This window comes from Eucyclogobius newberryi, unplaced genomic scaffold, assembly GCF_026437365.1.
Source record: "Eucyclogobius newberryi isolate DKJ021-1_F unplaced genomic scaffold, fEucNew1.0.hap1 SCAF_16, whole genome shotgun sequence".
NCBI classification, from domain to species: Eukaryota; Metazoa; Chordata; class Actinopteri; order Gobiiformes; family Gobiidae; genus Eucyclogobius; species Eucyclogobius newberryi.
Genome location: NW_027315790.1, coordinates 23573080 through 23596526, shown reverse-complemented (window position 1 = coordinate 23596526; position 23447 = coordinate 23573080). Strand labels below are relative to the sequence as shown.

Below are 23447 nucleotides of genomic sequence, written 5' to 3'. Positions count from 1 at the left end.
TGGTCTGGTTCTCTGTTTCTATCATTATATGTCAATACTAAGTCTAAACTAAATCTTAAAGTAAAATTAAAATGTTTTTCTTTAACACATGCCCTATTTGATTTGATATATCTTGCTTTTATCATTGTTCATTGTTGTATGTTGCACTGAATCACCAAAGCAAGTTCCTAGCATGTGAATTGTGTTCACTGACAATGACAATAAACCTTTTCTGATTCTGATTTCTGATACCAAAGGGCACAGACACTTTTGCCCACAAACAAGAAGGTAAGTAGTTTGAGTCCAGTTTACAAGTTTGTAAAGGAAAATATTTCAATATCCTGAACAGAGTCTAAAATAAGATAATCCTTTATTGTCCCACATGGGGAAATTTCATATGATTTAAATGATTTCATATGATATAAAATGAAGTGGAGCATAATATGATTTCAATGGAAAAATTGGGATTAACCTCTGAATCTTGCAAAGTATGAAAAAATCATGGTAGTTTTGGCAAATTAATGCAGGCTCAGAAATGTGTGTGACACTTGAACCGGATTTAAAGACATTTACAACTGTATTCTACATGATTTGTTTATTAAATAGGAGATCAACAAAAAATAAGAATCTTTGATGAAGGCAAAATTAATGTGGATTCAACAATCGTTTTTTTTTTCATTTTACTTATGGATACATTACACTCTTTACCACAAATTTAACTTTTTGTGAACAATTATGGGGCTAGAAAATTATATGTTTTTCATCCTTCGCAAAAGGAAAGTGAACCAATTGACATTTCTATTCTGTAAATTCAAAACTCTAGTTTAAAGTTTGTTGTAAAGTCATTAGCATTTAGATCCAATGTCAGTTAATCATTACAAATGCACTACGGTCTACTTCATTTGGCCTCCAGTTGCTTCCATTTTGGAATTTCAAACATAAACCGCATGACATTTTAAAGGGTCCATGGGGCAACATATTTCCCCACATCTCCCTCATACAAGTTGTGTGAATGAACAGAGCTGGTCAGAAATGATTTTAGTCCATAATGGCTGCCACATCTCTGTCAGTTCTCAAGGCTTGTGTAGTTGCATGGAGAAGTGGTTGAAGAATAACCTTTAATAAGATTTAGCGCAGTATAAATCTTGTTCCCATTATGTGTGCTTTGTTTAGTCTTTGCATGTTCCTTCACGTGATCTGCTCCTCTTGATAAGTGGAGGTTGAGATGGAGCCGTAAGGATCCAGCACAGTCTGCGCACAGCGGACCACCGTCACAAACAAGAAGAAAACCAGAACGAAGAGGAAGAAAAGGGCAAATCCCAAATCCACGTCCACCTCAAACTGGGAGAATGGACGAGGGGCTTGAGGGTCCATTATGGTCCAGTTTTAAAATAAAAACTTGCTCCAAATGTCTTCATTGAAAGTGCTGCCATGTCCACACATGCATCTAAAGCAAGTCAGAACACAGACACAGTACAGAACAATTGAAATTGAAAACAAGATTTTTAGAGTTTTAGATGACATCAATATTCAATGGAGACATGGGGGCAGGTAACATTGTTATTGTTAATATAATTGTTGTATCATGGTGTGTTCAGGTTCTACATTATTTGTGAATTTTCTGAAATACATTGTAATCAATCTTAATCTTAAGTTTTGTTCTGTCTTTGATGACTTGTGTAAAAACAAACAAGTTAATAAATATTTGACAGATGAAAATTCGTATTAGATGTCATGTGTGTGAAATTAAAAATGTTCTCCAATCCTTAATGCAAGTTTAAATTAACACAATTATTTAGTAGTTTTTGTAGTCATCAACCACTCACCCTTTTCTCTGCGTTAGAGTTTCTCCCAGTGTCGTCTCCTATAGCCATGGCGTTTGAGTCATCTCTCTCTCTCAAATACTCAAAAAAATTCTACAAAGTCAAAGTAGCAGAAAGATCAATTTATGTGTTTCTTAGTCGTCAATAAAAATGGAAAAGAAAAAGTAAAGCAGCATAGCAACTTATCAGAAACACACGGATCTATTGCGTCTACAAAACTCACCCTTTTCTTTCTGTGGCTGAGTTTTAAGCTGAAGTTTCTAAAGTCCAAACATGTAGCTTCTATTCTTGAACATATTTGGGAAACTAAGCGCAGACGCACACACTGTAGGTGCTGCTATACTCCTGCACACCTGCACTTTATGACCTCCCCTCGACCGAGTAAAGCTCTTTATTAATACTTAAGCAGGAATTGGATAACAGTCTACACGCTTCACAAGTGTATCAAACATCCCCCCGTCTTTGTCTTCTCGTCAAAAGGATATTGGCCACAGTTGCCAGATTAGGCTTCCCACTAGCTGAGCACACAAGCGTCCCCGCCAACGACAGGTTCATTCATTACACAAGGCTGTAATGGGCGGCACAAAACATTCAGAGGGCTTAGAGAGGATGGGAGGCCTACATTTAAGGCCTACTCAAAGATAGAAGAGGGTAGAGTAGCGTAAAGTATGGCATATGAGACTGACAAGTGTCCGATCAGCTGTGGAGTGGTTACATCTGATCATAATCTCCTTTGAATGACTCCTACTTTGAGTTCACATCTTGCTTGTACTTTCCTTATAGAAATTCTACTCCGCTTACTTGATTATATTACATTATTTGTTTTTGTTGCATTTCATGTTAAAAGATTCATACTTTTATATTTATTGGCTCTTTTTTGTGATTGTATTGTTTGTCTTAATCAAGTGTAATACTAGGGTACATATTACATGCACATTTTTCTCCAACAAATACTTTTTAAAGTTTATGTAATATTTGTAGCATTTGGAAGTTTCTCCATAGACAAGTTATAGCTTTTCTGCTGGGCGGCGTGGGGCCTTTCTATGTGGAGTTTGCATGTTCTCCCCGTGTCTGTGTAGGTTTCCTCTGCATACATTTCCTCTACCAATAAATCATGTACAATAGGCTCCTCCCCTCTGTGGCAAGGACTCCCCTGAAAAAGAGAAACATCTCAGTGGGACTTTCCTGCTTAAATATAGGTCAATAAATGAATAAATAGAAATCAGCTAAAGACAGACAACTTTCAAAGCAAGAGCAGGAAAACACAAAACCACCACAAACCCACATAGTCAATGACCACAATGACAATGCGTGGCCTTCAGCCTATGTGAAAATGAACACCAGAGCTGCTGAATCCTCCCAGAGCCTGGTGCAGGTGAGGAAGAATCATCTCTGTCCAGTGGCTTCAGGAGCGGCTCCTGTGAGCACATCTGTGTTCAGAAGGCAATAAAAACACCTGTAATCCAATAAGATTAATAAATAAATAAAGAAATGCAATAACATCTCCATGGAGACAAGCAGGTTGCGGACTTCTTCAGAGAAATGACCTTGTGCACATTTCACTCTTGACACCTGCGTTTGTTTTCCCCCAAAGTTCTGTTTAACATACAGCACTCTCTCTCTGGTATTTGGCAGCGCCGTAAAGGGCTCCTTGCCTAATTGCAAATGTAGCAAGATCATTTTACCTCAAGCCCTGGACCTCATCCTCTGCTCTCCTCTTGTCAGCATCACTGTAACAATCTCCATTTTAAAGTGGTAGGGTCAATTTCCACTGCACGCTCGCATCTGCCTCCACAATTTAATCGCTAATGCGGCTCTCGTTACCTCTACCTTTGGCCTAATGCCCTCTTCCCTGTCCCGTTTTAGGCCAAAGACACTTACTGCAGCACAATACAAGCAAAAAGGGCTCGTATAATGCCAACAGGTACAGAAACGTCTCTAGGTTTCTCTGATCAATTCTAAAAAGTCAATATTTAAAATGATTGTACTTGAGAATAACTTTTTGAATGCATCTGATTCACATAAAGTAAAGTGACTGCAGCACAAAACATGGGCCTCAACAGTCACTTTGAAGCCCATTCATTTTTAGTATCAAACCATGACACTGGCTAATCGGCTGCAGCACATTTAAAACTTAAAATTCAGCTAAATGATTTAGTAATTTTACTGTTTCAAAAGTTTAAAAAACAGATTTTACACTAAATCACATGGTCATTATCCAGCCAACATTACATAGGGATCTTTGTGGGATCTTTATGGGCTTACGTTGACATCCACTATGGGCCCAAAGTGGGTTTGTCCATGGGTTCCATATGGGTTTATGTGGGCTTCATCTGGGCATCACAGACTCAATGTAAAGAGGCCCAACTTTACATTTCAAATCGAATGCCTGTGGATTATTAGACTGTTAAAGCTATTAGAGCTCAACCGGGTGTGCAGAGTTAAACAAACCCCACTCAACACTGTAACGTACTGCGCCTCGTTTATCCTTACTGAAACAAAAGATTCCCCCTTCAATGAAGCTCTCCAAGAAAGAACAGCAACTGTAACCATGCATAGGGTAAATGCTGCCCAGTCTGAAAAGGGTAGACCAGACCAATGCCAGTCGAGCGGGACATCCACAAAGCTCACATTCAGATCCTTTCTGTCTAGGACTGTGCTGTGGGGTGTGCCATTTCACCACACTTTGAGCAAACAAAAGTGTTCAAATAAAGATGATTAAATGATGTATTTGTCAGTATCTTTAACAGATCAGCTCATTCTGCATATTTGAGGAATCTCTCTGGATATCTGACAGATCCATGGATAAATCTTGTTACATCTTCCTGGATTGAGACCCTGTTTAGACTATTAGTATACTGTACAGTTACACTTGAAGTATATTCTGATAAGTACATAAAAAGTGTACTTACAGTATACTATTTTAATTTGTGTTTACAATTAGTTTAAACACACTTGAGGAAACAACTTGTTTATAAGAGAAGAGATTTTTTGCTTCATTTTTGACTGTCATATGCATTTGGAAATATGCGTGTTAAGCAGAGTTAGTTCTATTCTGAGTAGAACATATTTGACTAAAAGTGATTTTATGGCAGTTTATAGGCTTCACATCCATTTTACCCACTTAAAACCCACGCCCACATACCGGCTTAAGTTGAATGCCATACTGTAGAACATTCAGGTGTAAAAAAAGTACTAAAAAAGTTACATAGTGCACCTTTAAATGGCCCCCATTTCCACACTTCTAACAACATGTATCTGTGGGTAGAGAAGATGAAAGCTGAAGTTTAAGATGAACATTACTTGAAAACAATGTGCTGAAATAAAACTACAAAAAACAATGTATTCGAAATGTAATTGCAGTACTTGTACTTGCAACTCGTCACTGACCACTTCTGATTAACGGAAAACGTATGGAAACTCATCATCTTAGTTGGTCCGGGTGTTGGCTCAGTCTCGCTGCTTAATCCTTTTTGAGTCTGAGCCAAATCCCCGCGAGCGTGACCAGGATCCAGTGCCATCTGAGAATGTAACAGGTCTGTGGTGCCATCCGGTCCACCCTGCACATGCCCCTACGACGGACAGGGCGTTAATGTGGCCGTTCAGAGAGAGATATTATTATTAGTATTTATCTGGAGCCACCACAGACGAATGACCTAAATGTTTTTACCATGTTCACAGAGGGTTTTATTACTTCAACTGCGTTCCACTTGCATGAATTAGTTTTTGGCATTTATCTCTAGCAGGACTTGAACTCACAACCCCCTGGTTCACGGGCGAATTATAAAGCGGCGACATAATATGGAGCCAAAACAGGTCCATAAGCTTCGAAAGCGAAAAAAGTCAAACGTGAACCTGGGAAAGCAAGTGCTAATGTTAAACGAAAAAGAAAAGCACTGTTTTCCCTAAGTTGACTTTCAAAATATATAATTTTCAGACTTTATTTTTATTTTTTCAGATTTTTTTTGACGATCGGGTTCGAACGTCAACTTTTTCACACGTTGCGATTGTAAAGCGTTGGTCTAGACTTTTATGTGAAAAAACATGAAAAGATGATGAGGCGAAGGAGGAAGAAAACATCTGAAAAGGTGAAATAAACTGTGGGAAAATAGCACTTTTTTGCATTGCACTCCCGTTTAAGTGATAATACTGCATTTATTACTATACAGCTATAACTTTCCATTTACGGGTAACTTGTGATGAAAAGAAGAAACCACATTTGACACATTACAATTATTTATCATTTAGTTTTGAATTTTACATCGGAACAAAACAAAATAAAACACATTTGTGGAAGCACTTCAGTCGGAAGCAGGTGATTTTGGTCGATGAGATCCAGGTTTCGAGGCTACAGTGAGTATTATGAAGAACTGAACTGAAATGGAAGGCACTTTAAACATTGTAAGGCAAAGGTAGCTTAAACTTTGGCAAACTTAATTTTCTAATTTGAAAACAGGATAAATCTATAAAACAGGAAACATCTTGGCAGAAAACACATTGTCAAAAGTGTATCTGTGTCTTATAAATTATGGACCATTTGAGTAACTGTAACTAAAGAGTGCCTTCTTGAAATGTTATTGTTCTTTATAAAACTTAAAGTGCATATTTGAATGTGAATGCAACACTGCTATTGAAATGATTCAGACCTTTCCAGCAAATATTATTATTATTTTCTTTTTCTTTTTTTTTTACACAAAATGCTCCCAGATTTTAACTTGAAAAAAAAAAAAAAATCAAATAAAATCAACTTAAAACAAAACCATGAACATGTGACAAACTAGTATCTTAGTCATAGTAAATTTAGTTTTGATATATAAAATAAATCTTATTTTACCAACACACGCTAATGCAACATGTAAAACTGTTAACTTACTATATCATTGTCCATTAAAAAAAAGGGCTTTTTAAATTGGACAAAGTACTACTTTCCACATTGTAGGAAAAGATTCAGTTGTAGTCATTTGAACACTGCTTTTAGAAAAACAAGACATTTCGACTCTCAACCAAGAGTCATTCACAATCTGTGGATCGAGTCGGAGACTCGGGCCCTGCCCACTGGGCGGAACCTCCTGATAATGGCAGTTTACAGTTTCACTTGAGACTCTACTCTGAGACTAAATATCTGAGTTCTCAGACTCGATCCACAGATGGAGAATGACTCTTGGATGAGAATTGTTTTTCTAAAATAAAGTGTCCAGATGACTACAACTGAATCCTTTTCTACAATAATTCACCCCTGGACGAATAGGGGATTACATCATTTTGCTTTGAACATGTTAAATTAAATTCCAGTAAAAAATCAAAAGCCGTATGAAATATGGGGAGTGACAATTTTGTCGAGTACAAAATATAAGCAAAACTAAACTAAAAGTTTTTGAATCTTGATAGGAGTGACTTGATCTTGTCGTCATGGTTTTAGTGTGTAAATCTATAAAGGCAAAAGAGTGAAAAGTTTGCTGGATATCGTAGGTTGTTTTTGGGCTGTTTTTGGCTTGCCGAAGAAGTGCCAAGCCTCAAATGTTTGGCTTTCTTTGGACGATAAGCTGGACGTCTCTTCTTTTCTCCGCTTCGCTCTTTGTTCGATCAGTCCATTTTGCGATGGTTGTTGTTGAGCGGAGTGTGGCCATTTTGCACGTATCCATTGGTGGATTTCTCTTTGATCACGTTGTCCTCATCCTCAGTGTCCGATTCTTCCTTGTCGCTCCGCTCGTCTTCGACAATGTTCTGGCAACCATGAAAGACAAGTTAGTTATGCAGTAACCAATCAATTAACACATTTTAATGGTAGACTATGTAACTTTTCTAGTAGAGGGTCTACCACTAACACCGTGGACCTTTTTGACAAATGTATTTGGGTTCAATTAAACTGTATATAAACTCAAAATGAACGGAAGATTGTATATCATTGCATATAAACCCTGTAATATAAGTTTCAGGTGTGTAAATTGGGTATAATTCTGGCGATGTAATTGTAATTACTTTTAGATGTAAAGTTACTGAGAAAAGACCCTGTTCCTTTCTACACCTACAATCATATATAGCACAACATCGCCTGCTCAGATTGGTCCAAGCTCAGTTTAAAACCACTTAATTCCACTTTAAAACGATTCAATTAATCTTGTCTTCTGTAAAAATTCTGACCCATTGGCCTTGTAAGTGTATTTTCAGTCCTTGCAACCACAAATGGCAAATTCCAGTGAAAGATTGGCATTGTCGCTCTGGCACCTAGTGTTCCGCGAGCCACATGATCATTGTCTAAAGTCTGAGACGCGCAAGGAATAAAGTCTGGCGGTAATGCAACACTTGGATGCCATCCGCCATAAAACAACAACAACAACAACATTTGAAAACCGGCTTTGTATCTGTACAAATTCAAGCAGGGATTCACATAGAGTTTTCAATTATAAAAAGGCAGAGTAAAGAGTTGGTGGTTTTTAGAGAATGCAATCACGTCATATTCCCAGATGAGCGCAAGAGACACTTTTACTAATTGAATATTATACTTGCAATATCCAACAAGTTTTAATTCATAGATGTTGTAATAAGAGAATTCTATGGTCTAGCCCTTAATAAAATACATCAGGTTCAACAAGATCTGCCTTTTAACTATAATAATTGTAGTTGTTCTCATCTGCATTAAATATTATTGGCCTTTATAATGTCGTGATATCATCTGAACCCCATCAATAAGTCTTTAGTTACTACTACTGCGGTACAGTACATACATTGCTGGGGAGGAACTTGAAAACCAGCCGGATAATGAGCGCGGCCCAGAAGATGTGCAGCGCCAGGAGCACCAGCAGCAGCCCGTTGAAGAAGTAGAACCCGAAAAAGGGCGCATAGAGGGTCAGAGGGTACACCCACGTCGTGTGAATGATCCTGTCCCGGGACACAACAGAGAGAGCAGTCAGAGCCACCTCCGCCTCACGCATCAAAGGGCCATTCACAGCGAGCAGCGAACACAAGCGACCACTGTCATCTTTAGGATTGTGACTGAGATTGTGCTGTTGTACCAAGTCGCCAGTCACAATGATTACAACAGTAACTTATCCGTCAATCATTGACAAAAAGAACAATCGTTTTCAGGATCAATATTTAGCGGACATACTTTTGTTTTGCACTAGCAGAGAATTATTTCTTATTTGTTTGTGGTACAATGACATGTGCGCTGTATCGGGTCATATGATTATTATATAGTTTGCTCATTATATCAATTTGTGTATTTCTTTGTACTATTTATTAATCACAGCTCATGTTTTTTGGATAGGCATGTGATTATAATTTGTTAGAATATGGAATCACACTATCATTTTCTATAATTTTCCATTATTTAGACTGTGAACACACGCTTCTCTGTGAAAACATGTCTCGTAAATAGCGTTTTTGGCCCATTGTAGAGAAATTTGCTAAGTTACAATACAGTATAATTGGTGAGTCTTGTTTGGATATCACTATATAAACATATATACAAGAAATGCAAAGCTCTGGATTGGACAGATTCACCTGGGCTGTGTCATAATTAAAGAAAGCATAAGGACAATAATGAAATCATCCCCTTAAATGTATATGCAAAGCCAAAACTGGACACTGGATTCTTAAAACTGCTGTCATTAGTGTGGAAATTGTTGCTTATCCAATACGAACATGTCTTTGATTTCAACAGAATTATCAATTGTAGATTAAAATGTTCCAAAGGTTTTCGTTAATCTAATGTGGCTGTGACCGTTGACCCCCGCCTCCGGATGATGGTTGTGCAAAAGTTAATGTTGCAACCATTTTCCCGAGTCACTGTCGGTGCATTTACCAAAAAGGAAGTATGACGAGCCGAGTGATGATAAAAACTGCCGCAAACACAGTGAAGATGATGTTACATGTCTTCTTCCAGCCCGCGTAGTTGAACATTTTTGCCGACTGTGAAGAAAAAGAACAAGAAAAGAGTTTTGCAATGGCAGATTTCAGTCATACTTGATAATAAATCATCCACCAGGGGGCAGTACGGTAAATAGGAAGTTATTTGTTTTCAAGGGCGGACCAAACAAATCAGGGACAAGACAACAATTATTTACGTTTAAAGTTATCTTGAAAATTTTGTGAGTGTACACTTAAAATATATATATATATACATAAAAAAAATGTCAACACAAAAAGTTAAGTAATCGTTGTTCCTGTTGACAGTAAATCTGTATAATTTAAGCAATATGAGCAGGAGCAAGTCGCTTATATGGTTGAAATTTTACTTGCACTTTCAAAATTTACAATTTCAGTGTGAATGAGGTATTCAAAAGCACACACACTCCTTGATGGCTTAAAGTGAAGTTTGCACACAAATTGTTGCCATTTTACTTGATTAATACAGCAATCATGAAGCCAACATGTCGACTAGACACGTTTGTCTATCGTCTGGCTTTGAAAAAGGCTGACAGTTCTTTTTTTCTACTTTGGACCACTCGTATGTCATGTCCTGATGTCGATGGGCGTTCAGCCTCAGCGACACTGGGTTTGTAGTTGATGACACTTTGAGCCCGTCATCGTTTTTCCATTGCTCAAAGATCCAACGCTTTTTCAGCAAGTTTTACCATTGGATTTTCTCATTTTATAACAACGATTAGTTAATTGGTAAACCACCTTTTACACATGGTTTTTATTCATCCATTTGATACAATATTATTCATTTTGAGCATTAATATGCTTCAGAGTCTTACCTCCATCAGGTAATCGGATGCGTCATGCACCAACATGATAAGAGTCCCGGCCCGAATGTAGTTTACGAGCCACGAGAAACTGATGAGGGATATAGTGGCCACATGGTGAACAATCTGCTCTTTAAAATCCTGCAGAGCACAGAAAATGAAGGTTTGTTCAGTAACATCTCAGTTAGAAAAAAGTGGTTTTAAATGTATCTGCAATACTTCTAGAGCACCTTTAGTCTGAGATGTAAACAAGTGTGTAAAACCAGTATATGAACCAAACCAGAGGAAATCCACAATCTACTGTAGGTCTAAACTGTAGGACTTTATCAACACTAAAAAAGGACACAGAGCCTTGACCTTGTTTGGAATGAATCAAGTTCAAATCAGGACTTTACCAAAGAAGGATTACAGTAATGAAACTAAAGCAGAATTTAAGAAGACGCATACTATAATATAATCTGTACTTTAAAGCTGATTTTCACACCACAAAAGGAGGAAGTAGGTATTCAAATCTGTCCAACTGTTCCTCACACTCACAAAGCCTTTGACACATTGTTAATATTAGCCACATACATTTTAAGAGTTTTAGAAGAGTGGTAAATCCAAGTGCAGCCAATCAGAGAGCAGTTGAACATGGATTATTTTTTTCAACTAAAACTGAAAATATTACTCCTGTTCCTCGAAAAGTGGTAATACTACATTTATTACTCAACCATACGTACATTATCAGTTTTTAATGATTGTAAAAGAACAAATGCCAATAGAAACTTACATTTTAGTTTTTGTATTTTTTAACAAAATAAAACTCATTTATGGAAGCTCTTCAGTCAGAGGTGATTTTGGTCGACATGATCCAAGTTAGAGGCTACTTTATTATTACATGCAGACAATGGCATTATTTTTGTCACAGAGTCCTGATTCTGTTCAGATCCAGCATCAAACCAATTCTAAAAGAGTTCAAAAACGAACCAAACTAAAAGCTGAACTGCTAAAGCCTTCTGTATACAATTAGTGGAGCCACAATCATCTTCAGGGCTGTAATTCAAATTAAATAGCTGATATATTAACAAATGATTAACTTTATTTATCTTTTACCACTATGACTACACAATTATACCCTCCGACATTGAAGTTGCAAAACAAATCTTGGAATTATGGACTCTTTGACCCAGAAACAGCGATTGGCCAAAAGTACATACGGTTAAAGAATTGGTGCTAGGATTTAAGAGATTAGCTGCGGTTATGAAACCTGAACTCACATTGATCAAAGGTGTAAAAGTCCAATTTATACAAACAACAAAACAGGCAACGGTCAATGGTTCAATGTGAGATGAGAAAAACAGTGAGGTATTAACTTGGGTTTCATGTTTTAGACAGATTTTGTGGCCAATGCTCTTTGTTGAACCAATCCAACCTACTTTAGGTGAAAGAGTGTTAGAAAGTGTACAATTTTACAATCTAATCAAGCCACAAATGTTACAAGCAAATTCAAAACCTATAAAAACATACTTTTGGGTGCATTAGATAGGATAATGAAAGACTAACTACAGCAACATCCATTGGGCACTTTTGTGGGTTAAAGTGTTCTTAAAATCAAATCTGAGGGCCATCTGACTTTTTCATTTATTGCTTTTTGTCCACCATCTGATAAAAACACACTGTCAGGCTGCTGGCATGTTGACTATAAAAGTAAAGCCGTAACCCGCTTATTTCCAGTCAAATCAAACATTCTGGGAAGAATCCGGGTCAGCTTGAACTCCAAACTAGAAAATAAAAAAATAGCCTAAAATAAAATAAAATGTATTTTTATATGGATTCAACCAGTTTTCTTTTTACTTTATTACTTTAGTGCCTAAATCTCATTTTTAGTTAAATCAGCGTTAGCTTTTAAAAAGGAATCATTAAAACCCAACAAACCCAAACTAGTGTCAATCATAGCATCATCCAAAACCAGCTTTATGCCTTTATATATTTAACAAAGAAAATCGAGGCGGGAACAGCTTAAGTTTGAATTTGCGCTCATTAAAGGTCAGAGGTTTTAGGAAAAATAATTGTCTTTTGGTGGTGGTTATTTCTGGCAGTAAAACAGTCTAGAAACCCTAAAAAGATAAATCCTTACAATTGCACAAAAACAATTGTAAGTAAACCATCAAAGGTTTTCAGTTAAATTACATGCACAATAAAAATAAAACAAATAATAATATATATAGTTAAACAATGTGACAGTCCCTTTCCCCGAGCAGTCTTATTCTTTGTATTGTTTTAAATTGTGTTCATGGAAAACACAGGCATCGCCCTCTTTATAATGAGTACTAAGTGTCATAATGGATGGATTCATTTACTTGGGCCGAGTATCTTCTTACCTTTCTTTTGATATCCGATGCCACACTGAAAAGCAGCGAGATATAAAATCCCAGTTCAATCATGTAGTACCAGTACTGAGAAGGCAACAGCGGCTAGAAGAGAGAAAAATATATTTGCATAATAGTTTTGATGAAATTAAATGTGTTAAATGAGAAAATTACAAGATTGTGCATATTAAAAAGGTGGGCCACAGAGAATTATCCCTGGAAGAAATAAAAGTACCAGAACTAAACTGTTCTAAACTGTTCTAAACTGTTCTAAACACGCATCTGACTCAGACTAAACATAGTCTAAATCAGAATTTAAGGTGTGTTTACACTTCACAATAACCACATCAAAACTGCGTGTAAACTGGGACTAAACCCGGAATTAAACCCGGCTCAGACCAGGACTAGAACGAGACCAAACAGAGTCTACATTAGGAGTTAAACTGGACTAAAACCAGGACCAAATGAGGGCATGTGTGAACCAGAACTAAACCAGGAGTCCAGAACTAAAGATGAGTCTAGAAGAAATTAAATGTCTAAAGACTGTCAGGTCTAAACTAAGACTAAATCAGGACTTAACGGCAAGTTTCTTTAAACCAGGAGTAAACCAGAACTCAGATCTAAACTAGGACTAAATCAGAATTTGACCAGAAAAGCCCATGGTCTGGATCCCACACACTAAAAGATGTCAGTTGAGAGAAAAATACAAATAAATTAAAAAAATGCATTAACATACCATTTTTGGGAAGTCTTCCCACATCATCTCCATCTCATAAAACCATGGTTTCTGAAAGCACAGGAAACATAAACGTAAATGGATTTTGAAGTGAAAGAAAGCATTACATAACGAACAGGTCGACTTATCAGTATCTACTTCAAGCAATGTCTAAGCAAAATATTTAATTCAACTGCTAATCCTTAGTCACTCTAATAAAGTTAAATGCGCATTCGGACAATCTGATGTACTCACGTCGATAAGTACCCCCAGTCCAGCGAAAAAAGCAAGAAAATAAAATGCAAATCTCCAACTGTAACAGAAGAAAGAGCAGAGCCGTGGAATAAAGCGAAGTAAACAAGGCCAGTGCAAGTTTCAAGATAAACTCCTCCTTTCGGGCAGCACGTAATGACTTTGTCTTCCTTTGGGCCTTCTAAATCATCTGGTTCTGGCTTGAGGAGGTACAATTTATAACTACCATAGAAACCTTTGCTTCCTCGTTTAGACGACAGTGAATCTCAGTAAAAAACGTGATTCACAATTAAAACAGACTTATTATTTTCATCAGAAATATCCAAAAGGTAAATCTAGAAATACTAAACTGATTAATTTATGTGTATTGGCAACAAAGTGATCAATGTGTATGAAAAGTTAGCTTGTTCCCTTTTATATCAAACACTACAGACCAATTCAATGTTGTGATGTCATCTGAAATGGACCAAAATATAGACAAAATAATAATACATATGCATGCAGATACTGATCAATACCAACATTAGTATCACAACTATGTATTGATACGGAAGAAATTGCAAAGTAAACAGGACTAGTGACAGCCTTTCCTGAACAAGTCTAGAATGGTCTTTATCTATATCTGAACCAGCAGAGGACAACATAGTAATATTATACCAAATACTGTTATTCAGAGTTAAAAATGACATTATGTTTGATTAAAATAGAGATTGTGGTGTCAAAATGAACACTGAGCATCAAAGCTTTCCCGTACAATTGAAATACATTTTGACAACGCTAAGAAGATCTTTGCAATGATAAAAGGATTAATAGTGTAAACAGAGTCGAGGACCAAAAGTACCTGGCTTCCTTAAATTTTTGGACTATGCTGGGCCGGTCCTGGTTTCGCCGACGCCTGAACCACCTCTGGACCTGTGGCGCTGACAGCCCCGTTTGTTTACACAATCCCTCCAGGGAGTTCTGTGGACAAAAGGCACGACACTGAGACGACTTCAACACACTCTCCCACACACAGGACAAATGACGGGACACAAGATGTTTTTATATTGGACAATAAGACCCCAAAATGTCCAGTCCACTAATGTTTGTATTATTAAAACATAATACTGTTAACATATCTATTGGTGCCCAGGGAATAGTCTTTCTAAAATCACTAATGTATCATACTACAGTGTATACTTACTTAACAAAGAAAACTAAAATATTAATTACCAATAAGAAATATTTTTGGGAATTTAGAGATTTTTCACATTCAACGTTCAGTTTAATAGTGTTCAGTGCAAACCTGTAATTTTCTAAGCTTTTTAATTGTCTGATGTCATATTATTGACTTAAAAATAAACAAATGGATAAATAAAATGTACATCTCTCAAAGGTCATTTAGTGTCGAAATACAACACTTCCATTGGCAACCATTTTGTAATGATACATCAAAAAGCCTGTGTCAGTAGATAAAAGTCTTACATAAAAAGCTTACAAATGAAAACATCCTAAAGTAAATATATTGTCCACAGAAACATCCTCTATAACAGTGAACAATCAGACAGTTTCCTGGGCTGTTCCTGGACTTACAGGCGAGTGTGGACAGTGAATACCTGTGAGGGCTGTTTCGATGTCCTGTTGAAATACAACTCCAAAGTGGGATTTGCAGTGACACAGACTCTGGGTTTGTCCCTCACTCCCAGAAGGGTCGCCAGAGGACTCGCTATTGTCCTAAAAACACAAAGTATGTCGCTTTAGTGCACTTGTTGCAGGCGGTATCAAGAACAAGGCCAAAGTTTACATAAAAAAAAGCTGCAGACAGGAAATTTCACTAGTTTTCCATAGGTTTTGGTTATTTTTCCCACGTCCCATTCAGGGTAAAGAAACATCTCTCAAAACATTATTACTTTGCCTGGAATGTTACACAGTATGACATTAAACTTATCTCCATGGAGAAAAGCACTTTTCAAGATCGACTAAATCAAATCAATAGATAGATGTGTTTAATATTATACCGTGGAATTTTCCAGCCAATAACATGGCCATGGAGAAGAGCAGTTGACAGACCCCCACCATTAAAGTTACACACTGCATCTTTTTAAATGCATAATCAGTCTAGTCAGTTAGACACTTATTAAAAAATGGTTACCATGGTTGCATTCACACTTGCACAATTACCAGATACAAAACATGAGACTAAAGCAGGGGTGGGCAATTATTTTCCTCCGAGGGCCATATTTGAATCCAAGCAAGTAGCGAAGAGCCGGCCCGCGATCATTGGTGTGAAAAAAAATCCCAAAAATTAAATATCAAATAAAATATCCCTTTTCTGTCAAATATAGACTATTGAATCTATTATTTAATTCATTTCACGTCATATTTATTAAGGATACAAGTGCAGACAAAAAAATATATTTTTTAATTTTTTTAATATTCATTGGACAAGCTTGGCGGGCCGGATTGAATGGCCCGCGGGCCGTAGTTTGCCCACCCCTGTGTGGTAGTGGTAATTGAAACACGCAGTTGGGTGCAGGACCGTCCTGTGCAGGACTCACCTCTCGAACAGGGGCCTGAGCAGCAGGAAGCACACGGCGATGGGGAGAGTGGCCCAGAGGTCGGCGGTTTGGGGGAAGACTTTACCATCTTTCCGGTCCTGGAAGTCTGCCCAGCCGTGACCCTCAGGAAACCAGATCCAGTCCGACCACAGGAGCTCGCGCAGCCGGGACAACATCACTGCACACGGTAAAAGGATGCTTAGCTACAGGATCATTATGTTGGTTACTTTAGTGGACTCCATCTACAGCAGCGCTTCTCAAACGTTTTCTAATGCACCCCTTGGGAGATTTAAAACATTGTTTCCACGTCCCGCCCCGCGCGGAAGGTGCAAAATTGGCGCTTTATAAGTACGGCGTTTCAAAGAAGTGGAAGACGCGCTCACGAGACGCAAACGCTTTAAATCGTCAGATGAGCTCAGAGCGAGTTCAAAAGTTAGATTCTAGAAGGGGGAGGGACAGAAACGCGTGCTGCGGGACTGAAGAGAGACGGAGGAGAGACTGAAGAAGGACAAGAGGAGGGACAAGAGGAGAGACAAGAGGAGAGGAAGAGGAAGAGACAGAGGAAGAGACAGAGGAGAGACCCCCTACCCTGAAAACACGTCTGTCACGTGTAAAGTGCACACATTTATCCTACTGTCTCTTGGCACAGCTCTGCGCCCTCCAAACGGGCTTGTCCCCACTTTAAGCAGCTCTGCTCTATACAAATAATATACATGGAGTTATATAGCTTTCAAAAAACAATGTTTTATACATCCTGAAGGCCTCTTCATAACATTTACTTTTTGTAATAGTTCTGGTCTATATTTGTTTGAATTTACCTGTTCTTCTAACGTTTGTATTGACTTTTCTTATCACTTCTGTGCAGGGAACAATGATTATGCCTTATACAACACTACAGCTGTGCTCATGTTGACAAGATCAAAGAATGTTCATATTTTTAAGTTAACACATGATTAAAAATTCTCACAGCCTTTTTTGGAGCTGAAAAAAAAAAAGGATTATCGTTTCTCCCCATGCGTGTCACTTACAGAAAGCCAAAAAAATGTTAACTTACAACATTATTGGGGAATAGGTGAGAGGTTTGCCCTCCGATCTCCATTTCAGTTTGGCTTAAGATAAACAAAGTGCCTCTCTCACTCGGGCCAGACTCTTGAGAGGAAACCAGCGCAAAATGGGTATCGATTTCAGGCAGTTAATGTCTTAAAGCTACAGCGACACTACAGACTGCACTTGCACAACCGAGGATACAGATCATTTTAGTCCCACGATGAAAGCAAAAATCACGGTGAATTTATGTGCAGTCTGTTGAGAGAGGGAGGAAGAGAGAGGGAGAGAAAGAGGGAGGGAGAAACAGATGGAAACAGTGGGCGAAGAATAATTCAGAGCATCGTTCACGGTTGGCATCTCCCCACACAACCATGAACTCACACGACCTCGTCTACAAGGTGTGCAAAAGCCGTGGCAGCTCCAAATGCTAAATAATTCATCCAATTTGAATCGAGATCCAGATGTCGTGATCTCCAGTCGTCGACGATCAGTTTGGGACTTTTTTTTTTTTTTTTTTTTTTTAAAGCGAGAGATCTACAGCCATGAGGTGCTTCTCGTCTGGCCGTTTCCCCAGACCGCTTCACTTAAGAGTTCTTCAACAGTTGTTTTTAATGCATAGCAACTGCGAAAGTGCTATTGAATGTGGGTAAAGCTAGAGTAAACAGGAAACTACTTCTGGTTTATTCCTCACCTCACTGTGCCACCACGCGGCTTTTGAAAATAGGGCGGTTTATCACGTGATCAAGTCAGAAAGTGAGAAATTATCCAGCCATCTTAGTGTAGCTTCTCCTCATTTAAAGTGGAACTAGAACTGATCAGGGCTGGTCACGAGAGACCCCACGGCCGCAGAGAGAGACCCCGCGGCCGCAGAGAGAGACCCCGCGGCCACAGAGAGAGACCCCGCGGCCGCAGAGAGAGACCCCGCGGCCGCAGAGAGACCCCGCGGCCGCAGAGAGACCCCGCGGCCACAGAGAGACCCCACTGCCACAGAGAGACCCCGCGGCGGCAGAGAGAGACCCCGCGGCGGCAGAGAGAGACCCCGCGGCGGCAGAGAGAGACCCCGCGGCCACAGTGAGACCACTGCCACAGAGAGACCCCACTGCCACAGAGAGACCCCACTGCCACAGAGAGACCCCACTGCCACAGAGAGACCCCACTGCCACAGAGAGACCCCACTACCCCACTGCCACAGAGAGACCCCACTGCCACAGACCCCACTGCCACAGAGAGACCCCACTGCCGGGGTCAATTACAATTAAATGTTGTATCCAAGTCTGTTACATTTGCTTGACACAGAGCATGCAAAGTGCTGCCAAATGTAAATTAAAAAATAAAAAGTGAAATACACAAATGCATAACCAAAGTGAACCCATCTCACTTCCATAAGTCTTACAATATTTATGTGAAAGACATTGAGCAAGGCTTGTATTCAAGAGAGAATAATCTGATCTGGGACGAACACACTGAACAACAGAGTGAACTGGAAACCACTTGAGCAGAGGCTGGTCTCGGCTCACGGTTGACTAAACTGGTCTTTAGTGCAGTTAGTGTGTAATGATGACGTAATGTCTTCTGTTGCTAGTTGTCAGAGAAATAGGTCCCACCTCTGAGGCTCGAGGCTATAACGGACTTCTTCAATGGGTCAATGTGTGTTTTTCGGTTACAGCTAAAGATATAGGAAATAGCGTTGCAAGTGACACTGTACACTGCCTGCAGCCTTTGAAAGACCGGCAGGTTTGTCTGTTGGTTTAAGGGGATGTGGTTGTGACAAACACAACAGGTTTTTTTAAAAGGCCATTGAGATTATTTTTAGACTGTGGTGGCCCTAATGAAAGGGAAAGGCTAATGGGCTTATTTTTATTTAATTCAATTTAAAACAAGCGAAGAGAAAAGATGCTCCGCACCACATCAAGCTACAAGCTATTCAAGTTCAGTTAAACTTTATTGTTCCTCAGAGGGAAATGTGTCTTGGGCACGAAGTGCTTTTGTGCAGAGTCATAATAAAAATCGATACTGGACATAATCACCCCGACAGTTAAGTGACATGAGCTCCAGAAGACTCTGGAGGCCCGGGACATTGGGCTTGAATCTCAGTTCTTGGGCAAGTTTACGCAGAAGAAAGTGCAAAAACCACAGTTCATTTATATACCACATTAACACTCAGAAAGTTTACATTAAAAGAGCTTAAAGTTTCCCGTCTGCTCAAAAGCCATTGTCCTAACCCATTAGAGAAAGTCTAATTTTTAATCCAGTTTTTAGCCACACTGTAGGAGAAAAGAGATAGTCCCATCACAGTGCGATCAAGAGGAACTGTCTAACCAGAATACAGCTGAAAAAAGGCAGTGAAGTGTAAATTAATTTTATAAAATACATGCATTTCAGAGTACAATTATATTTTGAGTTGAACAGGTTCTGTATTTTCAATACATTGCAATGATGAGAGTTTAAGGGCTTAACTAGTGTCTCAATAAAGTTCTTTAAAAAGGTCTTCATGCCACCCGCAGATTTTGCAGAAATGTTCATGAGAAAAAAATCATGGCATTAAAGAAAGTATTTTGACAGTGACAATTGAAAAAAAAAAAAATTAAATCAAATGATGTCAGAATAATCAATCACAAACAAGACTACCCAAAGCAGAAGGAAGACAAAATAAAAAAAAGACAAGTTGCAGTCCTAATGTACAAACTATCACACATTTTCATGACTGGCCACACAATGGCTCCATTCAAATCAAAGCTGCTCCTATAATGTTGACTGATGTGTCTGAGTGTGAGCTCTGGAGGCTCCGATGTTCTGGAAAAGACTGAATGATATGATTTTATGCTGCAGAGAGGACGTGAACGATGTTACAGAGCCTTAATGATGGACTGGCCTTTGTAGTGCCATTTTCCTGGAATGACTTTTAGGAACTAGAACCTGAGCCTGTCCAGGGACCACAGGTGGAAATGAGCACTTGTTGTGGCTTTAGTGTCAGACAACAGGGTTTACATCCATAATATCTTAATTTGTAAATTAATTCATGCTTATAAAGATGGCTAAATAATCAACATTAACCCATGGGGGGGAAAAAACTACTGTTTTATATAGAAAACCATAAACTTAGTATACATAAAGTACACAAAGAGTTAACTGAAATCATCTGCTTCACACTTCATTGTAATTGGTTGAATCCATCAGTCACTCAGAACAATGTTGAGGCCGACCAATAGGACGAGTGGGATGTTTGAGCGCTGTATGCAAGAGAAAATCTGTAAATCAATATGTATCAATTCCACCAAAAACGCCCATTATTACAGGGCTGCAAATAATGATCATTTTGTTAATCGAACAGTCAAGTGAATATTCTTTTGATTCATCGATTAACGATCTAAAACGCAACAAAAAATATGTTTACCAAATGTTGAAGCTGAAGTGAAGCCGTTCGAGGAGCAAAGTGAAGTACATTTAATGCGATTTTGTATTTTCCCCATCAAATACACATGTGTCATTTTCAAACATATATTCTCTTTCTCATGTTTTGGAACCCAAGAGTTAGATAACAATTATTAAATGAGTTGACCATTATTTAGACAATCAATTGACTTGTTGCAGCCCCATAATTAGATCACAGTCGATTTTGTAACACCCAGATTTAATTCAAACTATTCCTAAATTAAATTCTAAATAAACTAGTCCATATTCCATCTCACAAATTGCTATTGTGTCCATCATCCCACGAGTAAGTTATCCACGCAGCCTCGTAGTCGCTCGCGCCGTCATTGGAGCGGCCACGTTACGCAGTTTACGTAAAGCCCGTGCGTAACCGCCGTGAGGAGTACGCACACATGGCGCAAGCGGGGAGTCTCCCGGACATAGCGGATCACAGTCTGCGCGATGAAAGCCCCGCAAAAGTCCACCACACACGATTAAAGATTAACGTCGCAAGGCGGGTTTAACGAGGAATGAGTCATGTGCGCACGAGAAAAGACAGAAATGGTGCCACTTTTACCTGACGGCGCGCCACAAAAGTTCTAAAAGGAGTAACGTTAGCTTTCAAAGTGCTCGCCTGACGCCACATCGAGCCGCTTGTTTACGTCTCTTTCACCGTTAACGCTCTTTTAACGCGCCGTTTATCCCTGAGCAAACATTCCTCACGCGTTTACCTTGATATGGGCCTGTGGCGTTTCGCAGCAAGACAAACTTTTTGATGCCGCGCGAGCCGACGCCACACACAAAAAAAAGCCACTCCGCAACTTTGAACGTTACGTCTTCATTTAAAAACCCGTCGTGCGGCAAAGCGGTCTAAATATAGAGTTTGAGAGTGATCCCGGGGCAAAGTCTATGATTACTCAGGGACGCGCAGAGGCAGAAGCAGCAGCGGTGGCGATAATAAAATAAATAATAATAATGTGCAAACTTACCTCTCTCCGGTGTCTCCGAGCGACGCAGGCAGCAGCAGGTAACGCGCGATCCAAGTGCGCCAAAACGTCGCGGTGGCTCGTCCCCCAGAAGAACGCACTTTCATATGAAGCCTGGCAAAATCGCGATGATGATCAACGGTTCCGGGGGGAGGTGGAGAAAGAAAGTGTGAAAAAAAAAGAAGAAAATTTACAGCGGCTCCGTCCTCCGGTGTCTCCGGTGCATGATCGGCTCGTGGCGCACCGGACGTGTCCCGTGGGGAAAGCGGCGTCGCGCGGCTGGAAATGGGTTGTTTTTGTGCGATATTTTTGAAAGTGTGTTCCTGTTTGCGGGTGGGACGGGGATTTGAGTGGGGTTTGATGAGGAGGTTTGAGCGGAGCAGTGGCCCGTGGAGGGGCGGGGAGAGGTTATTTAAAGTGACGCCTCCGGGCAGAAGGTAAAGGAGTGGTCCCATTATAATAGATCCATGAGTGGTCCCGGCGACGAGGAGCCGACTCGAGAGCGCGAGAGGACGGTCAAAACTTTGGGGAGGAAAGTAACTGATTATAAATGGAGGCCCGCTCGTGGTACTGCGACTGAGCAGGTTATTTGGTACTTTCTGGAGTAGATGTTGGTTACTTTTAGTTATGTACATTTTATTTATTTATTTTATTTATTTATTATATATTTCTATTTTATTTATTTTATTTATTTTATTTATTTTATTTATTTTATTTATTTTATTTATTTTATTTATTTTATTTTTATTTTATTTCAGGGACAGTGCATATTAATAAACATTTCTGTAAATATGCCAGAATTAGCCAAATGTAGCCAAATGTTTATCTGTAGTTCCATGACAGCTTTTACGGTCAGCCCTAAAAACGGAATGGAATAAAAAATACAATAAAGCAATGATTTTCCATAGATGCTATAAATATTTACACTATTCCCTTTGTAAGACACGGACACACCAATTGTCCAGTTACGGACTAACGGACACATAAGAGAGAGCAGATACACACCATGAACTTTTACCTCCTTTCAATAACTGTGCAGTATTAAATGGCATTGTATTACCCTACTGTACCCAGGCAGGTTTAGGTTTATTACAAAATATAACGACTTCAGTAAAAATATTACTAACATTCTTAAGAAAGTAGTTTGTAAATGGGACACCCCTGAAGCAGCTCGTAAACATAAATCGTAATATTAGAATTATTACGTTACAGAGATTTTATGATGGGCTGATTATTGCCATTATCCTTGAATGTCTGATTTTATGAGCAATAACATCGGCCTGTCCAGGGAAGACCGTTGGAAAGTAGCTCTTGTGCTACAACCAGGAACTGTGGCTTTTAACTGTTTAGGTTAATGAGTAATGTGGACTGTCGCTGTCTGAAAACATCAATGAACAAACTAAACTTGCGTATGTAGCACAGTAGCAGTAGATAACAATGACTAAAAAAAACAAAAACAGACCTATTTCTATGAGAGACCAAGAACACACAATAATAATGTACATCAATATATAAAGTAAACTAGAAGCGTTACAGGTTCCTTTGGCTTATATTTTTCTTAATGCTCTTATTTCATGCAAGAGTCCGAATGGCAGAATAAAGTGTCAGTCAGAATCTACACTGTAACTTTGTACAAAATGCAAAGACAACCAAAAT

General features: G+C 38.9%; 1 protein-coding gene across 2 annotated transcripts; it reads right to left on the bottom strand.

Moving 5' to 3' along the window:
- Nucleotides 1-6029: 6029 nt before the first annotated feature.
- LOC140362036 (ceramide synthase 2-like) lies at nucleotides 6030-21891 on the bottom strand. 2 transcript variants are annotated; one of them, XM_072448042.1, is made up of 11 exons: nucleotides 21795-21891; nucleotides 16348-16525; nucleotides 15406-15523; nucleotides 14652-14770; nucleotides 13814-13871; nucleotides 13580-13630; nucleotides 12856-12948; nucleotides 10505-10633; nucleotides 9607-9713; nucleotides 8528-8681; nucleotides 6030-7526 (listed from the first exon to the last, which is right to left on the bottom strand). In XM_072448042.1, exons 2-11 carry the CDS (start codon nucleotides 16521-16523, stop codon nucleotides 7386-7388), a joined length of 1146 nt encoding a protein of 381 aa, XP_072304143.1. In that variant the 5' UTR covers nucleotides 16524-16525; nucleotides 21795-21891; the 3' UTR covers nucleotides 6030-7385. The 2 variants fall into 2 exon arrangements, with proteins under 2 accessions (XP_072304143.1, XP_072304144.1); XM_072448043.1 differs by lacking the exon at nucleotides 21795-21891 and adding an exon at nucleotides 21537-21553.
- Between the last annotated feature and the right edge of the window lie 1556 nt (nucleotides 21892-23447).

What these genes read in the sequence shown, in the direction of transcription:
- LOC140362036 (XM_072448042.1), bottom strand. Translation starts at nt 16,523, where the DNA reads ATGTTGTCCCGGCTGCGCGAGCTCCTGTGGTCGGACTGGATCTGGTTT. An exon ending in GGGAAGACTTCCCAAAAATG is followed by an intron (nt 12,949 to 13,579) that starts GTATGTTAATGC and finishes TCTCTCTTCTAG; the next exon opens with CCGCTGTTGCCTTCTCAGTA. An exon ending in TCAAGTTCCTCCCCAGCAAT is followed by an intron (nt 7,527 to 8,527) that starts GTATGTACTGTA and finishes CATGGTTGCCAG; the next exon opens with AACATTGTCGAAGACGAGCG.